The sequence below is a fragment of the Lichenostomus cassidix genome, chromosome 19, assembly GCF_008360975.1.
Source record: "Lichenostomus cassidix isolate B80296 chromosome 19, HeHo_3.0, whole genome shotgun sequence".
NCBI lineage: Eukaryota > Metazoa > Chordata > Aves > Passeriformes > Meliphagidae > Lichenostomus > Lichenostomus cassidix.
Window position 1 is genome coordinate 6,000,531 of NC_139499.1, and position 15,690 is coordinate 6,016,220.

At 40.1% G+C, this 15,690-nt stretch overlaps 1 protein-coding gene across 3 annotated transcripts; it reads right to left on the reverse strand.

Moving 5' to 3' along the window:
* Window positions 1–391: 391 nt before the first annotated feature.
* On the reverse strand, window positions 392–15,608 carry INPP5K (inositol polyphosphate-5-phosphatase K). Of its 3 annotated transcripts, none has more exons than XM_085078199.1 (13): window positions 15,438–15,608; window positions 13,198–13,305; window positions 12,443–12,551; window positions 9,823–9,939; window positions 9,335–9,507; window positions 8,621–8,732; window positions 8,012–8,121; window positions 7,422–7,448; window positions 5,548–5,740; window positions 5,209–5,346; window positions 4,646–4,729; window positions 3,854–3,958; window positions 392–2,923 (listed from the first exon to the last, which is right to left on the reverse strand). In XM_085078199.1, exons 1-13 carry the CDS (start codon window positions 15,470–15,472, stop codon window positions 2,807–2,809), a joined length of 1,428 nt encoding a protein of 475 aa, XP_084934325.1. In that variant the 5' UTR covers window positions 15,473–15,608; the 3' UTR covers window positions 392–2,806. The 3 variants fall into 3 exon arrangements, with proteins under 3 accessions (XP_084934325.1, XP_084934327.1, XP_084934326.1); XM_085078201.1 differs by lacking the exon at window positions 15,438–15,608 and adding an exon at window positions 13,483–13,855; XM_085078200.1 differs by lacking the exon at window positions 7,422–7,448.
* Window positions 15,609–15,690: the final 82 nt, after the last annotated feature.

Sequence of the window (15,690 nt, forward strand, 5' to 3'; positions counted from 1 at the left end):
AAAAAGTGAAGTTAGAAGAACCTGCTCTCAAAAATTAAGGAAGGAATTTAAGTGATCTGTGCATTTTTACAAGGAAAGTATCAAAATCTCATCAGCAGGGGAAGAGGGATAGAAAATCCAAAACCACAAATGCATTTAATACTGGATTCACTGAAATAGGGAATAAGATAAGATGAATCTGCTTTGTCCAAAAGAAAAATAGCATTTGTCCTTGCCCTTCTTTTGCAGCCCACAGCCCTAGCACATGTTCTTACTGATTTCCTTCTAAAATACTTTGTATTTCTGCATAAAATATGACCAAAACAATTTCCTTGGAGAAAGGTTACAAGTTAATCCTCCCCACCCAAACCAGTCTGTTCCTTCTCAAATTAACAGAGGCCATGCACAACACTTCACTGCCAGGATTTATTTTAGAGGTACATGAAAAGAAAACACATGAGTATAAAAACATTTCCAGTGATTATAACATCCAATTAAAGGCGTTTTAAGAAAGATAAAATTTCATCAGAAATTGCATCATTACAGATCATGGAATAGTTTGAAAAGCTACCATAGGTAACAGTAAGTAAACAAAAGTGCCTCTGTGTGCATAATACTGCAGAAAGAAGTGCAGAGTTGTGTGCAGCATCCTCCTTACACACAAGCAGTTCCAATCCCAGCTGCTGTGGGCATTTCCCGGGAAGTCCCGTGGTTCAAAGGATCAGTTTACAAAATGCAGCTTCTGTGCCCAGGGACAGAGGGTTCTCAGCTCCCACAAACACAAAGGATTTCGAGTGTTTGGCCCTGCAAAGTGGCTGCATGACTCCCTCTGAGCTGCTCCTGCCCAGCAGATGCACCCTGCTTAGAAGAAACTGGATCTTGGTCCACAGTAAATTGCCAGCTGTGGTCTGGAATTCAAAGCCCACTGTTCTTTGGGCTCTCCACAGAATCTCCTTGCATGGAGAATGGTCAGACAGTTACACGAGTGAAACCAGAAACAGAGCACAACTCAGGAACTGCAAAAGTTATTGCAATTCAAAACAGGGATTTGTCTGATGCCCTAATTGCCATGAGGAGTCACGTATCTGAAAGATTCAGTGCAAAACAAATTCTTGGGAAAGCAGTATAAATGTGGAAACTGTTTCTAATATTGTTCCAAAGTGTAACAGGAATGTACAAACTGTAAACCTCAAGGCAGTGTTAACCCATGCAATGAACACAGAATCCTCTGAACCTGCCCTCACTACTCACAACTGGGAACAGTTCCCAACACCAAGCATCAAACTGACATACAACTAAACCCTACAGAGGCCAAGTGTTCCTAAACCCCACTGCAACTACCTAACCAGAAAACCTATGTCAGAGCTTCAACAGGACACAGAGTCACTTGGACCTCAAAAAGATTTTATACAGCAAATGACAGAAGCAAAATAAATGTCCTATCAAGGTGCTAACTTTCTATCTCAAAACAACCCTGGGAAAAAATAAGGCTTTGAGAAAAAAAGAACAAAAAGGAATCCACTTAGTTCTGAAGCAGTATTCCAGCATAAACATCACAACACTCTTTGCTCTTCCACTTGAACCAAATTTGCTCTTTTCCATCCCTAACCACCATGCCAGTGAGGAGTAACTAACTACTCACCACACTTGGTGGGGAGCTGTGGATATAGAACGTGGGAGACTCACAGGTGCTCTTTTCCAGCACTGCAGTCTGAGATTCTGTGGAATGTTGGCGCCCCTTTCCTATCCTTTCCAAAGATCTCTATTTCCTCACCAAGAAACAAGACTCTTTCTGAAGCTAACTACCTTTCAGGTTCCTAAAGGTACATGAAGTTCCTTATTCCATCTCCACCCTCAAGTGCACAGGATACAGTAAGGTCTGAGCACCTCTAGAAAAACAGAAAGTTTGCAGACTGATTGCTATAAATTGAAGATATTTACAGTTTTCAAAGATTATGCCAGATGCTTCATCAACCATGAGGAATGGTTGATGCTAAATGCTCACCGATGCTACAAGCATTTCTCATCTTCTGCAATGTCCTTAAGAAATTGTGGGATCCTGGCTAACTCCAAGCCAGAGTCTGGTATAAAAATGGTTTGGTTTTTGTTTTGTTTTTTTTAATGAGGGGAAGAAAGGCAATAGGCAAATTGCTTAATTGTTTTATAAAAAAAGAATTAAAAAAAATCAGGAATAGTGCATTTTGATAAATGCATTTCAATTTGGAAAAATCAGAAATGGAAAATCCTACAAAGAGTTTTCAGTAAGGCATGAAGAGAAGGATCTACCAAAGGAGACTTTACACACTCCAAAGATTTCGTTTTCATGTGACTTCTTGTCACTGGTGTTTCCCAAAAGGTAATTAGCTTACATTTGAAAGTCAAATAAAATTTCAAAACAAAGCTAGCTAGCTGTATCTAATAAATAATTTTTAAATAACTTCATTTAAACTCAAAATTTGGAAATCAATTATTAAGTGGTTACAGCATAGCAAATATTGCGTCGTAAATAAAATATCCTCTACAAAAAAAAAAAAGGAACAAGCCTAAAAGTCTATTAAACGTTGCAACTTCCTTAGATTAAATCATTATATTAGAAACATCTACCACCTTAAAACATACAGCATTCATTAAGTGCTATTTTTACAGTTCTCATCCAGTGCAAGAGAGCTACTCTCCCCAGAATAAAAATATCCATTTCCTCAATAAATTATCTTCTAAGAACTTCCAAAGTTTCTGAACAATCCTACCTGTCTTACTCCATCTTCTAAGAGTAAAAGCTTACAATCACTAAGACATAAAGAATCATCTGACTCCTGAGCCAGGACCACTAAATGCCTCTCCTTGTTTCAGAACCACCACCCGATCCTGGATTGTCGGGTTTCTGCAGCCAACTTCTCCCTTCCTCTGGCAGATCCTCTTCAAGTGGTGGCTTGCTATGCCGAATCTAGGAGAGACAAGACAAAGAACAAATTCACAATTCAAAAGCACTGTGTTGCTCTGTATTGTCTATAACATTATATAAAGATGCCTGTCATACTTGCTAAAAATTGAGAAGATAAATCTAGCAAAAATCCACTATGATATCAAAACAGTGTCATGGAAAAAGAAAGACAATAATCCTGCAGAGTCTCAGAGACAACACAAATACTCCACTCTGTTGTATTTCTCACCAATACAGAGAAAAATAGGAATAGTAGCACTGAGATAAACCAGCCAGCCCAGGAACTTTCATTACTGTATCCCCTAAGGCACTGGAGTTTCAGAGTCTTCTAAAACCCCTTCATCCAACAACAATGCAGAATTCCTATTTCAGTGATTCCCCAACACATTAGCACAGCCATGACATCATGGAAAATTATGCACAGACAAAATTATTCTGGAAAACACAGTGCTTGTGTAGAAGCAGCAATGCTGGGTCAGTTCATCTTGTTTGTGCAGGTTAAGTCATCCTTTCAGAAATTAAACAAAGCCTGTTAGACAAAGAACTTGCGTCCAGCTGTCTCATCCTTCCCAAATTCAAGTGACGATTTACAAGAAACCAATCACAGAATGGAGCACAAAGAGCTCACTCATAATCTGCCAGAAATTAGGCAGCAATTGATTTGTCATCTTTACAGACACTGGGGACCTAACATGACCTAACAGAGCCTGAAGTTTCAAAACACAATGAGAGAAAGAAACCTGTCTTATTTCACTGCTATGTGATCAGCACATCAGCAAATTCTTCTTAGTAGGACACATAATTTTTAAATTCCTTCTGCTGCACCCTTACCCAGGATTATCACAGCTGCACACACCTATGTTCACAGGCATATGAAAACAAAAGAAATAATACAAGCAAAATTACATCAATCAGTGCTTCCAAATGTATTACCTGAAAAGGCTCACTGATGCCAACTATTGACTGCAAGTTATTGCTATAATAACAAAGCAAAAATTCTCCTCCCATCTCAGGTACATTTGGAGCACTCATGTAAACCTGGCAAGAATAAGAACAGACAATGAGCAATTTCCACAAAAAAAAAAAGTAAAAAAGTTTATAAAAAAGCCATTCAGGACACCATGAAAATCAGCATTTGCTATTTATAAGCACATTTTAAAACATAAGCTAAAACGGATGAGGACAGAAATAACTCAGGAAACCATCTGAAAATTAAATCAGGGAGGAGAAGGAATATCCTTCACCGTGTCAGCAAGCTGGCTTGGCTCAGTGAGAAGGGAGAAGAGACCCAGAGTGGCTGTAAGGGAAGGGACAAAGCCACAGGGCAGCAGAGGGAGTGGAGCTGCCTCCTGGTGGCAATAGCAGAGCAAGCCACGACTGTGGTTTGGTCCTGTCCCAAGGAGCCACAGCTCCCAGTTTCAGTTTCTATCTGCTCAGTGAAGTAGCTCTGGATATTTATAATTTGTATCAAAATAAGTTTTATTGGTTTGGTTTAAGTCACTTAAGGTAATCACTCCTATAAAGCTTTTTAATGACAGCAGTTTTTAAGGAGGGACCAAAACATTTAAGAAGAATTAGGATGAGGGATTTTAAACAATAATATTGTTCCCAATTACCTTCAACTAGGAAAGAGGATACAGAACCCCTACGGGGAAGGGGATATGGAACAGACCTCCAATGCTACTCTATGGGAAACTACATTAGAAAGAAATATAACTGACTTACTTGTTTACTGTCTCTGTCGGAAGAAATTTCATCATCTTCCACCCAAGCATAAGTAATATAATCATTCACATGCCTGAAATTGACCTGCAGAGAAAGACATCAGCTTTCTGACAGAAACAAACCCCATAATACATAGGAAACTCAAAGTTGTGAGAGATGTTTACTGTTTCACTGAAGTAATTAAAACACTTCAGTCTTGGGATCAAAACATTTTGGGAGCATGCACAGATCTTTTGTTTCTGAGAGGGTGTGAATGCTCTGTCCTCTTATCTTTCCATTGACTTTTATTTTTGTTCTTTTTTGCTGCATGAACTCCTTTCCACAGCTTCTGCAACATTTTACTTAAATAAATCAGACTAACCTAGCAGAGAATTTAAAGAGTGTGGATGAACTCACATACCCTGGGCCTAAACTGTCAGCACACAGAAACTGCTGGCAATCAAGGACACAACTACTTCAGAGAGTTCTGCACAAGCAAGAATCACAACGCCCTAAAACTCTCAACTACCTCCTGCAGTCACATTCACCACCTTTGCTGAAGAGTCATGATGAGATAACATTACCTGGAAGAGCCCAATCCAGTCCCAAGCACTGCTCGGGAAGTCAGGCGCAGCAGAGTAGCGGATGAAAACGTCGTGATCTGCATTCCACTCACCCTCAGCATGCAGCACGACCAAGGGATCTGAGTAAAGAGGCTTCATCTAGACAAAAGAACAAAGTTTAAACTCAGTCCAGCCTGCCATTCTTTCAGTTTTTAAATTAATCTCTGCCACAATTGCCACCTGTGGGACTTTTTAACTGACCGGAAATAACCTGAAAGCAATTTGGTTTAGAAAATCAGCTGCTGTAAGGCAGCACTGAGTAAAACAAACTTTTTCTTAACAAGATAACTGGGACAGCACCTCAAGCCTGAAAGTTCCTGTGACAGGTTTGTGATCACTGATGCCATAGCTCATGTGACTGGAATAGCTATTCTGAGTAACAGAAATCAGGTGCTCTTCTTCAGGGAATTCGCCTTCTTTTGATGCAACCTCACAGTGATTTTTCACTTTCCAAAGAATTCTGTCAGTCCATGCTGGCTTTCTTTTCTTCTCACTGCAAAAATGTAAGGTAAAAAGTGAAATGAGCAGAGAAATAAGTAGCCAAAAGCTGAGAATGCTGTGCAGAATCTACTCAGAGTTCAAAGACTGTGAGATACTTATTAATAAAAGGAGGCAATCACATCCAAGCTTCATTTTACAGCTCTGTTAAATGTGTTTTACAAGCAACATTTCCTTAATTTGAACTCCATTCACCACAGATCAGTTTCATGGCTTTCTGAAAGAGGAGTAAAATGAAGGGGAGAAGGACATTTCAGTGGGTTAGTTGGCTTCATACAGGAAATGATACTTTCTCCTAAAACCCTGTAAAAACATACATAAACATTGAGATAATACAGCAACTACCCCAAGCTTCAAATCTATAGATATTCTGAGAAATGAGGGCATAACCATAAGAAATATGTAGGAAGAGTCTAAACTATGTCTGAAATGATTCAAAATATTTGAGAGCAAGTTTCTTCTAACAGCAAAAACCAGGACAAACTTAGGTAGCTTATAGTAATCCCAGGTGCCACAGCAATGCTTTATTTAGAAGTTCCTCTAAATTCTACCAGCCTGCACTTCAGGTTTACAAGCTACTGCTGTCTCATAACAACAGGCTTTAAAATTTCCATAATCAAGGAAGTTGTGCCTGCAGCTGTGCTATACATCCAACTCTTATCACAATGCAGAGTTTCCTTTTATACCATATCAGTTACACCAGAAGACATGAGCCCTCTGTGGTTCTCTCTGTAGTGGGAGGAAGACTTAACAGCAACTCCCTGGATGGATGGATGGATCACTTCAAATTGAAATGGAGAAAAGATCATACCCTATGGAAGAGGCGTTAGAATGGACTGGATTGGATTATGAAAGTTAAAAGCAGGATGTGTAAGGAAAGCTGTCAGTTTAATAATTTTGAATATCAAACCCAAGGCCATTTAGTTCAATATCCAACATAATTTTGTTTTACCCCTTCCCATATATGAGTCTGACTCACCTTTAATAAGGTGGAAGGATTTGAAATGACTGAGGGTCCTTATCCCACTTGCTCCAGTAATTATATAAACCGACAGAAATCTTTATGAGCTGCCATATGTCTGCTCTGCTGCGCAGCGAAATACCAAAAGAACAGCTTAAGGTAATACACTCACGATTTTAGAGAAAATGGTGCATTGGATGGGAAACAAACCCTCAAAGTTCACATTGAAGAAGTATCAAAAATAAAATTCTGTGGGCTTCAGTAGAAGCAACTTTTGCAGGGTGATCAGCCTGACCTAAGCAGTCTCTCTGCTAACTTGAACAGCAGCAGGATGCACACAGAATGTGTAAGCACAATTTTTGCTCTTTAAATCAGCCAATACAGACAACCAGGCTATGAATCATTTGTAAAATGTCTAGGTTTGGATTATTGTAAGTCTTTTTTGTTAACTGGATTTACTGCTGGTCCCATTGCATCTCTTTACATTCAGTTAGGAAGCAAAATGTGTTTGGATCCATACACTTCTAATTTTAGGTGCAACAGCAGAATAGACAACACTGCAGCTTTCAGAGAGGTTCAGAAAATCCCTAAAGAAAATCAGCTGTGATCTGATTTTCAAACACTTCATAAAAATCAAATCAAAAGCTTGGATGGAGCCTTGTTTTGATTCAGAAATACTCAAAAAACTATGAAATTCAGAAAGTTCTCTTCTTACTTAAACCAAAACAGGGACTTCTGTTCTCTGGAAGTAAAGAAAAAGATCAGTACAAAAGCCTGTTTGGACTGGAAGTTATCCTTCTGTTGAAACATAAGACTAATACTTAACAAACAGACTTTAACATCAGACAAAAACTTTGGAAATCTAAGATGCTCCATTTGCAACTTAAAATAATCAATAAAGACAAATATACATTAATTTTCAAATACCAGCATATCAAATGAAATGCTTAAACAGAGAAGGAAAGCAAAAATGGCAGACAGTTACTCTTTTGCTCCTTTTTGACAACCAATGAGCACTTTGCATAGCAAAGAACAAAACAAGTGCTCATTTATTCTGTTAATCTACTCTTTCCAGAAAGGAAGTTGGGTTGTTTCATTACTTCCCTCATACAATCAGGAGACCCCAACTTCTTCAGCCAAAAATATTAATTTATTCAGATTTGATCAATATAAGCCTAACAGAACAGCTCAACAGCCCCAGCACACCCAGGAAATTCAGGTTTGCTTATCACTAAAATGATATTTAGCCAAGCACCACATTCACTCTCATATTCCATGTCTAAACTCTTCTTGTTAGGCTTTTACCTTGTGTCATAGACTTCTGAGTAAAGGTCAAACTTGTAGGTGGGTTTAAACTGCAGAGGACCCTCTTTGAATTCCTTAAGAAAAGCTTCCTTCTTTTTTGCCATATTTAGCTGCAGAAATAAAAAGTAACTTTTAAAGACTCTGTTTAAAAGTCCAAGCTTAAAAGATGATTGGGAAAGCATCTTCACAGAATTCAATACTGCAGCCAGTACAACATAATTGGAAAGGTAACTTCAGAAGGGCCTTTTTTTTACTGCCAGAACTCTTGGCATGATTAGTCTAAAAGTTTTGAGGCAATTCTATCCAAAACAAACTCCAGAATAAGGTTCTCTTAAAAATAATTCTTGGGAGAAGAGGAGAAATTGAACAAGTGACAAGACAGGAAGTTCAAAGAAAGCTCCAGTCAAACATGGGCATTGTAAATGAGTAAGAAACTACACAAAAGCAGAAGCAGCTTGCAATTAACTGGGGCTTATGACCACCTCATGACTACTCTGACTCTGTGTTCTTTAAGAGAAATTAGAAGCTCAAAGTGTAACTTAACTACCATGTTGTGTTTGTGAGCATTAGAAACAAAACCAACCCCTCAAACAGACTGAGACAACCCACCTGGTCCTTCTCCCACAGCAGACTGAAACGCTTGTTGTTGATTGATTCCCGGACAAAGTGTATCCCATAATCCGCTATCCGGAAGTTTAGATCTCCAAACCAGAAGAGAACCCTTGCAAAAACAACCAAACCAAACCAAAATGCATCAAACAAGGAAGATTTATAGGAATCCATTAACACTAGGGAAGAATTCAGCCATTATGCTAATTAGGTGTTCTAATCACTTATATTACTTAATGCAAACAGCTTAAACACAAACATTAAGTAGTTATAGATAAGCTTGCACAGGGACAACCTGCTGCTTAACAAAAATAAAAATTTAGGTAATTGAAACAGTAAATTAAGTCCCTTGCATTCTTGCTGCTTGCTCATTACTGCCTGAATATTAACTTCTCCTGAGTCAGGCATCTCTGAACATTTAACAGCAATCTAAAGGATTTTTGGTATAAACAGGCTTTAGCTTCTTTCCTGCATGACATCTACAGTCTGTATGCTAACAAATGTATGTAATTAAAGACTGGGAAAAAACAGTCTTGTAAAACAGACCTCTGTCTTTCAGGTTATCTCTTCCTTCCAGGATTCAGGGTTAAGGCTGAAGAGACATTTAAAATAAAAATGACGGATGAAAACTCCAAACCCAGAACTGTTTAGTGCACGAGTTCACCATATATGATAAATAAAAACAATACAGACAGAACTGGACAAACAACTCACTCATGATCCAAAGGACTTGGAATATCCTCCTTTTCAAACTCCATTTCCAGAATTTTCTCAAAGTCATCCAGTCGCTGCTCCGTGTTCTCCATGTGAGCTGGCAAGTGGCAGTTCATGAAACAAATTGTGTGACCAAAGAGGGACATGCGGATGCCAACTCCTCCTTTGTTCCCCTGGGATGGAAAATGAACATTCCCTGAAACTGCAGTCAATGCCTGCAAATGTAACTATTAACTCCACCTATAACTTTTAAAATCTTGCTACTTAGATTAAAATCTAAAGGATTTTTTCCTGCATAAATTGCTGCTTATCAGCAAATAAACTGGTGAAATTATGGTCTGTGCTGCACATGAGGTTCAAACAATGAATCTGCTTGTCAGCTCATAAATCTTTAATTAAACCACATCTTCTCTCTCCCAGCATGGACCCATGGAGAGGCACACAGCACCATAAATCAGCAGGGCAAGCATATCCCAGGGGTTCCTTACCCAGTATCCATAGAGGCCTGTCCGTGTGTACTGGGTGTGGACATCCCGGATGAAGGGAAGGTGGGCGTGCTTCACAAAGATCAGAAGCAGCAACCCCTGCATGCGAACTGAGGAGAGCTGGAAGAGATGGGAAAGAGGGAATGCTCATTTTCTGGGAGGTATTTGGAGTCCCCTTGGGTTTATTTCATAGGAGATTTTAGGTGAAGAAGGCCACAGCAGAAGTCATGCAATTCCCTCACCAAGCCTGGCCTCAATACTGTGACGCAGTAAATGCAGACTCATTTCACTGCTGTGAAACACATATCCCTTATAAACAAATCTAATCAATTTCTCAGCTAATTAACACAGTTCTAACATTATATTACAAATCTGCAGTTGACCTCAAAACATGCCCAAACTTCTTTAAAGACCTTTCCTCTGCCTCACCAGCCTCTTGTTTCTATCTTCAAGACTCCTGTACATGAAGAACCAAATCCTTCAGTTTTTACCAAAATCTTAATAGCTCACACCTACCGACATCAGCAAGTTTTTCAAGCTGAAACACCCTTCAGCAGATCATTAAATATTCTAAATGCCATTAAATGCATCAAAAGCACAGCAGCTTCTGCAAAAACAATGAGCTGTAAACAGCAGTAACTTCTGCCTGCAGTGCCTGTAAAAACTGATTTACCAAACACTTAGGGAGCACATAAAACACATGTTTTTTGTGGTTTGTTTGTTGGTTGGTTTTTTTTTGCTTGTTTGTTTGTTTGTGTGTGTGGAAATAATCTAATAAAGATGTCCTTCATTGAACATTTATGAACTTTACAATGTTCCTGGCAGGAGACACAAAATTCACTGTGTTTGTTTTCATGATAATGATTCAATTGAAAGTACACATATTGAAATAGATTCATTTTAGTTCAATTTTATGCTGGATTAACTTAGAAAAAGACTACTTTAGAATAAAACTGACTATACAACCGCTGGAGAAGCTCAAAAATTCAGCCTAAAATTTAAAACAGAATTCCTCCTTTCCTGGCCTGCATATCTGCACAATTAAATGATTTCAAAATATATGTCAATGTTTTCATTGTCCTTGAAGCCAGCAAAATACCAAACAGTATATTGAAACAATGGACTGCAATTACTAGATGATGCATAAATATTTCAGTAGTCAGCACTCTCCCTTCCATAATCACATTCATGAGATACCAAGATCTTCCAGGCCCTTTATTATTTATTTGCTTTATTTCATGCTGCTGTGGCTGATCCCCAGACAATTCTCCAGATCCATAGGTCCTGAACAGCACAAGGCACTGATCCCTCCTCTGCTGGAACCAGCACCAGTCGCACCAGTATTCAGAGCCAAATCAAGCAAAGCCTTTTGAACAGAGGGAACATGATCCTGTGGATGGTGAAAGAATTGACTGTGACCAATTTAACATTCTGAAAACAGACCGTGTTGCTGAGGGGACAGAATGTCCCAAGGATGACACCTATCCCTCTACACCCAACCTCATCACAGGTCAGCCAAGGGGTAACCACTCCTCTCCTCTTCAGCCAACTTCCTGGCTAAGTCCTGGGATGACCTTTTCTTGCTGCCTGGTTTGATTTTGACCCGGCCTGACAGCTCCCCCTTATTATTAGAGCTAATCAAGTCCTGCTGAAAGCCTTTAGGTGGCAGCATCCATTCATTAGTCTGCCCCAAACTGCCAGAGTTATAAATTAGAATTCAAAATCAGCCAGGCATACCAGCAGGAATTCTTTTAACTATGTAACACAGGGCCTTAATGTCAGCCCACGGCCAGATTTTGAATTGTTGTCAGCAATGACTTAGGCCAAAATGAATAACGTGGGTTTTATCCTTTTTGTAATTCCCAATGGGTCCTTTGTTTTGTTTAATTACAATTAAAAGAACAGCAGAACTACTGAGTCTGATTAGCATGCAGATAATGTAATCACCTCAGCAAAATCAGCCTGAAATAATGCTTGGTTTAGAAAACCACTACAAAAGGCTTTTAATTTCTCTTTATTAGAGGAATTCAGGATACTTCCTACATTTATTGTTTGCATAATTAAAATAGCCAGTACTTTAGCTGATTTATATCCCTTGTATTACCCAAAGATCTTCTCATTTAAATTTCCATATAATCTTATAGGTCTACAACCAAAAATTAAGTCCTTAGATAAATATATACACCCACTAAAATTCTGTTTTACATATATGCAATTTATTTTCCCCTGCAAACAAGCTGGAAAAAAAAATATAAAGGAATCTTACCAATCTTAACGAAAATCACTGCCATTGCTTGGGATATTTATAGTGCAAGACTACATTAGAAGCATCACAATACAGTTCCCCAAAATTGCACAGAGCAAAAAAAATTTCTACAAACAAGAGAGAGATAAAGATATTGTGGCCACAAGAAATATGCTATTCAGTGTAAGTTTACATCACATGAAAAACAGGAAAACACAGGTGTGATGAAGAATCACTTCTGACATATGTACACCTATGGAAGTGACAGACACCTGCAAAAACCACTATCAATTTATCTTTTATGGAGAGTCTGAGGAAAAAAAAATTAAGACATTTTCCTTTAGTGCTGTTACACTTAAAAGAGATGTAAATAATTACCCTGATATATCCCAAAGGAGACAACACGGTCATGAAAAAAATGCTCCATGGATCATCAAATGCCAAGTCGGACAGAAAATTTGTGATTCTTGAGTTCACCTCCTGTAAGCTGAACACATCACAATTACTCACACTGCACCAGTTGGTTTGGACAGAATTGATATGATCTTTGCAGAACACAGACCCCAGAAATTTCTTGCTGTTCAGTTTCTCATTCAAGCAGTTTAACCCACACACAGATTTAACACATCTAACACACAGGAAAACAAAATTAAAGGAGGTTATATATACCTGAAGACAGACTTTAGGATGATGTCAGACTCGAGATATGTTATAACAAATAACCTGATTGTCAGGACTTCAGGATTTCAACACAGTTTGGAAAACACAATGGCAGATTGTGCCTAACAAGCTTGCACTAATTTCCTTAAAATACTCTGAATTTCCCGTAACTTTCATATCAAAATGGACATGCCTTTACATGCTGGCAAACAAAACAGCAGCCAAAGTTTTTCACATGTTTAGAAAAAAGATATTCTGCATTTTGTCACAAAATAGCAGCAGATAACTGCTATAAAATCATCTCTAAGTTAGTCCTCTGTTAGTTAGACTAAGTCTTCACCCTCCAGTAGCAATCATGTTAAAGCATCTCCCAGGCAGTGATTCACATCACTCAGTCCTCTCAAAACAGACCACGTTGAGACCCAGCAGTTTTGCAATAAACTCACAAAGCAAGTTTTTAAATACACACTTACCCTATAACGTACATATCCGTGGTCGGGCCCACTGAGTTGAGCTGAAGCAAACTCGTGACATCTGGAGGGGGAGAAGCTGTGCCCACATTCCAGGTAACTAAGTGTAGTCTACAAACAAACAAAAACCACACAAAACCAGTGCTAAAATTGAAAAGTGGACAGGCTGAACCCAACCCTAAGAATGCTCTAATTTCCCCACAGAATTTCCATCACCCTCCATCAATCAAAAACCTATTCACCAGCCCCGACACCACCACGAAAACAACCAACTGGAGGCAACAAAACCTGAAATCCTGCCACTTATCCTTCAGCTTTTTCCCCCAGATGAGGAAAGCTTCATCTAGCGTGCGAGACACTTCCTCGTGGATCTCATCATCCGAGCTGATGTCCTCCACACACGCCATCAGCTGGGCCACCCTGTGCCGGAGCTGCACGCGGCCGCTGGAGCCGGTGCTGCTGAGGCTGGCGGAGCGGCTGCGCAGGGTGGGCACGCTCTCCAAATCGTTCAGGGAGAGCCCCTCGGAATGCTGCAAGGCATCCTCGCTGCCCAGGGATGCCATCTGCTCGGAGTTAAGGCTGTGCTCTGAAGGACCAGCCCATTAAAATGGTAAGTGTAAAATAAAGAGGTGGGTAAGGGTCTTGTAGGTCCTGTGGAATTCAGCGTGGCTTCCAACACAAAAAGGAAAAACGTAGGTGCAGCGATGCTGAAATAAAAAAAAACTGTGGTGTTCCCACCACACTCACTGGGTTGTTACAAAAGCTGCAATCACATCCTACCACACACAGTGAATTGGTTTTTTCATAATAGATTTAATGTGGTTAATTCTACGAGCTCAAGGTTTAAAAAGAATTTATTGTTGATTTGAATCGATCATGTGCCTTTCTGCAGGCAAGAAGTGTAATCTCCAGCTCCCAAACATACAAAGTTCTGATCAGAACCAAGCAAAGCCACTGCTCCTCTTTAACACTGTCAGAAACATTCATGTCAGAGGACTCATCTGTTGTTTCTTTGTAAAATAGTAACTTCAGTACCAGAGCTTCTGAAAAGGGATTCACTCTACCCATTCTTGTTACATGACAGACAGGCTTAAAAACCAATAAATTGTTAATTTTCCAGCCATCTTGGGGTTCTATAATGACCTTATAAACACTAATAATTAGTAAGTCCCGCCACCACATCCATAATTAAGGCTTTATTTTTATTCCACAATCAACTGCCTGCTGAAGGTGACACACAATGTAAGCGGAAGAGCTGGAAAATGATCTTGCATAACAGATTAAAATTATCCATAATTTCCCTCACTAATAATTTATCTTTGTAAGACTACGCTGAAGTTACCCAAAAGCTACTCTAAAATTTCTAGGGGGAAAAAATGTAGGTAGGCTGCAGATCTAGTTCTGCCAACAGAGATGTATCACTTGGGAATGCTCTCCAGTTGCTAATTTTGTAAAACAATTACCTAATTAAACAAAACTGAAATAATGTTGAAGCCATCAGTCATTACGGACACAAATTCAATTCCTCAAAGCGCCCAGTGACCACAGTATTGATAAAAACACAGACTTCGGTGGTAGAAACAAACACTGTCCTAAATACAAGCAACCTACTGAAGTCATCATTTAGCATCACCGATGCTAATCCTCAAATGATTCAATAGCGGAGAATTTCTCAGGGTCACAGTGGAACCTGGACAGCCTTCACAGGATTTTTAAGATATGTGAGCTATTATCAGCTTGTTAGTTTGGTATTTTAAGTTTTCCTGTCACTGGCAGTTACCTAAATACCATTTAATCAGGTTTCTGTAGCGAATCGAGCCCAGACAAGACACCGACACAGAGTGAAGATACATTGTAAACACACCATAAAATCAGAAGCTCAGTATTTCCTCAAGCTTCTTCTTCCTCACAAAAAGCGACAAGTTCGAGACAGCCGGTCAGTTACAAAAGTGAAGATGCTCCTGCCCTCATGAGACATCAACAGAGCTCCGGGAAGCCCCAAGGACCCAGAAATGCTCCTTAAGCTTCCCTGAACCACTCCAGCACCGACCTTCCGAACCAGAAAATCAGCTTTTCTCCCCTATTTCATATGACTACGCAACGCCGCCAATTCGTGTGACCCCCTGCTAATAAGCCCAAACAAGTTTCGCTAATTCTCGGGCCATTTACGTAACGGCTTGGCCACTCCGCGGAGCTGCCCTCAGACCCGCCGCGCCTCGCGCTTCTCAGCGCCCACCGCTCACCTCAACTCCTTCGTGGGAAGGCCCGCGGGCTCCATGCCCGGGGTTCCGGCAGGGAAGCGCTGCCCGAGGGACGGGGAAGGGGATTGCGGAGACCCCCCGAGCTCCCCTCACACGGCCCGGCCCGGCCGCGGCCTCCGCGCCGCCCTCAGCGCTCTGCGCCCATTGGCGCGCGTGACGGGGGCGGGCACGAGCGGCGCCACAGCGCCCCCTTGCGGCCTGGAGGACCCACAGCAGCGACACCGAGATTCCCCCT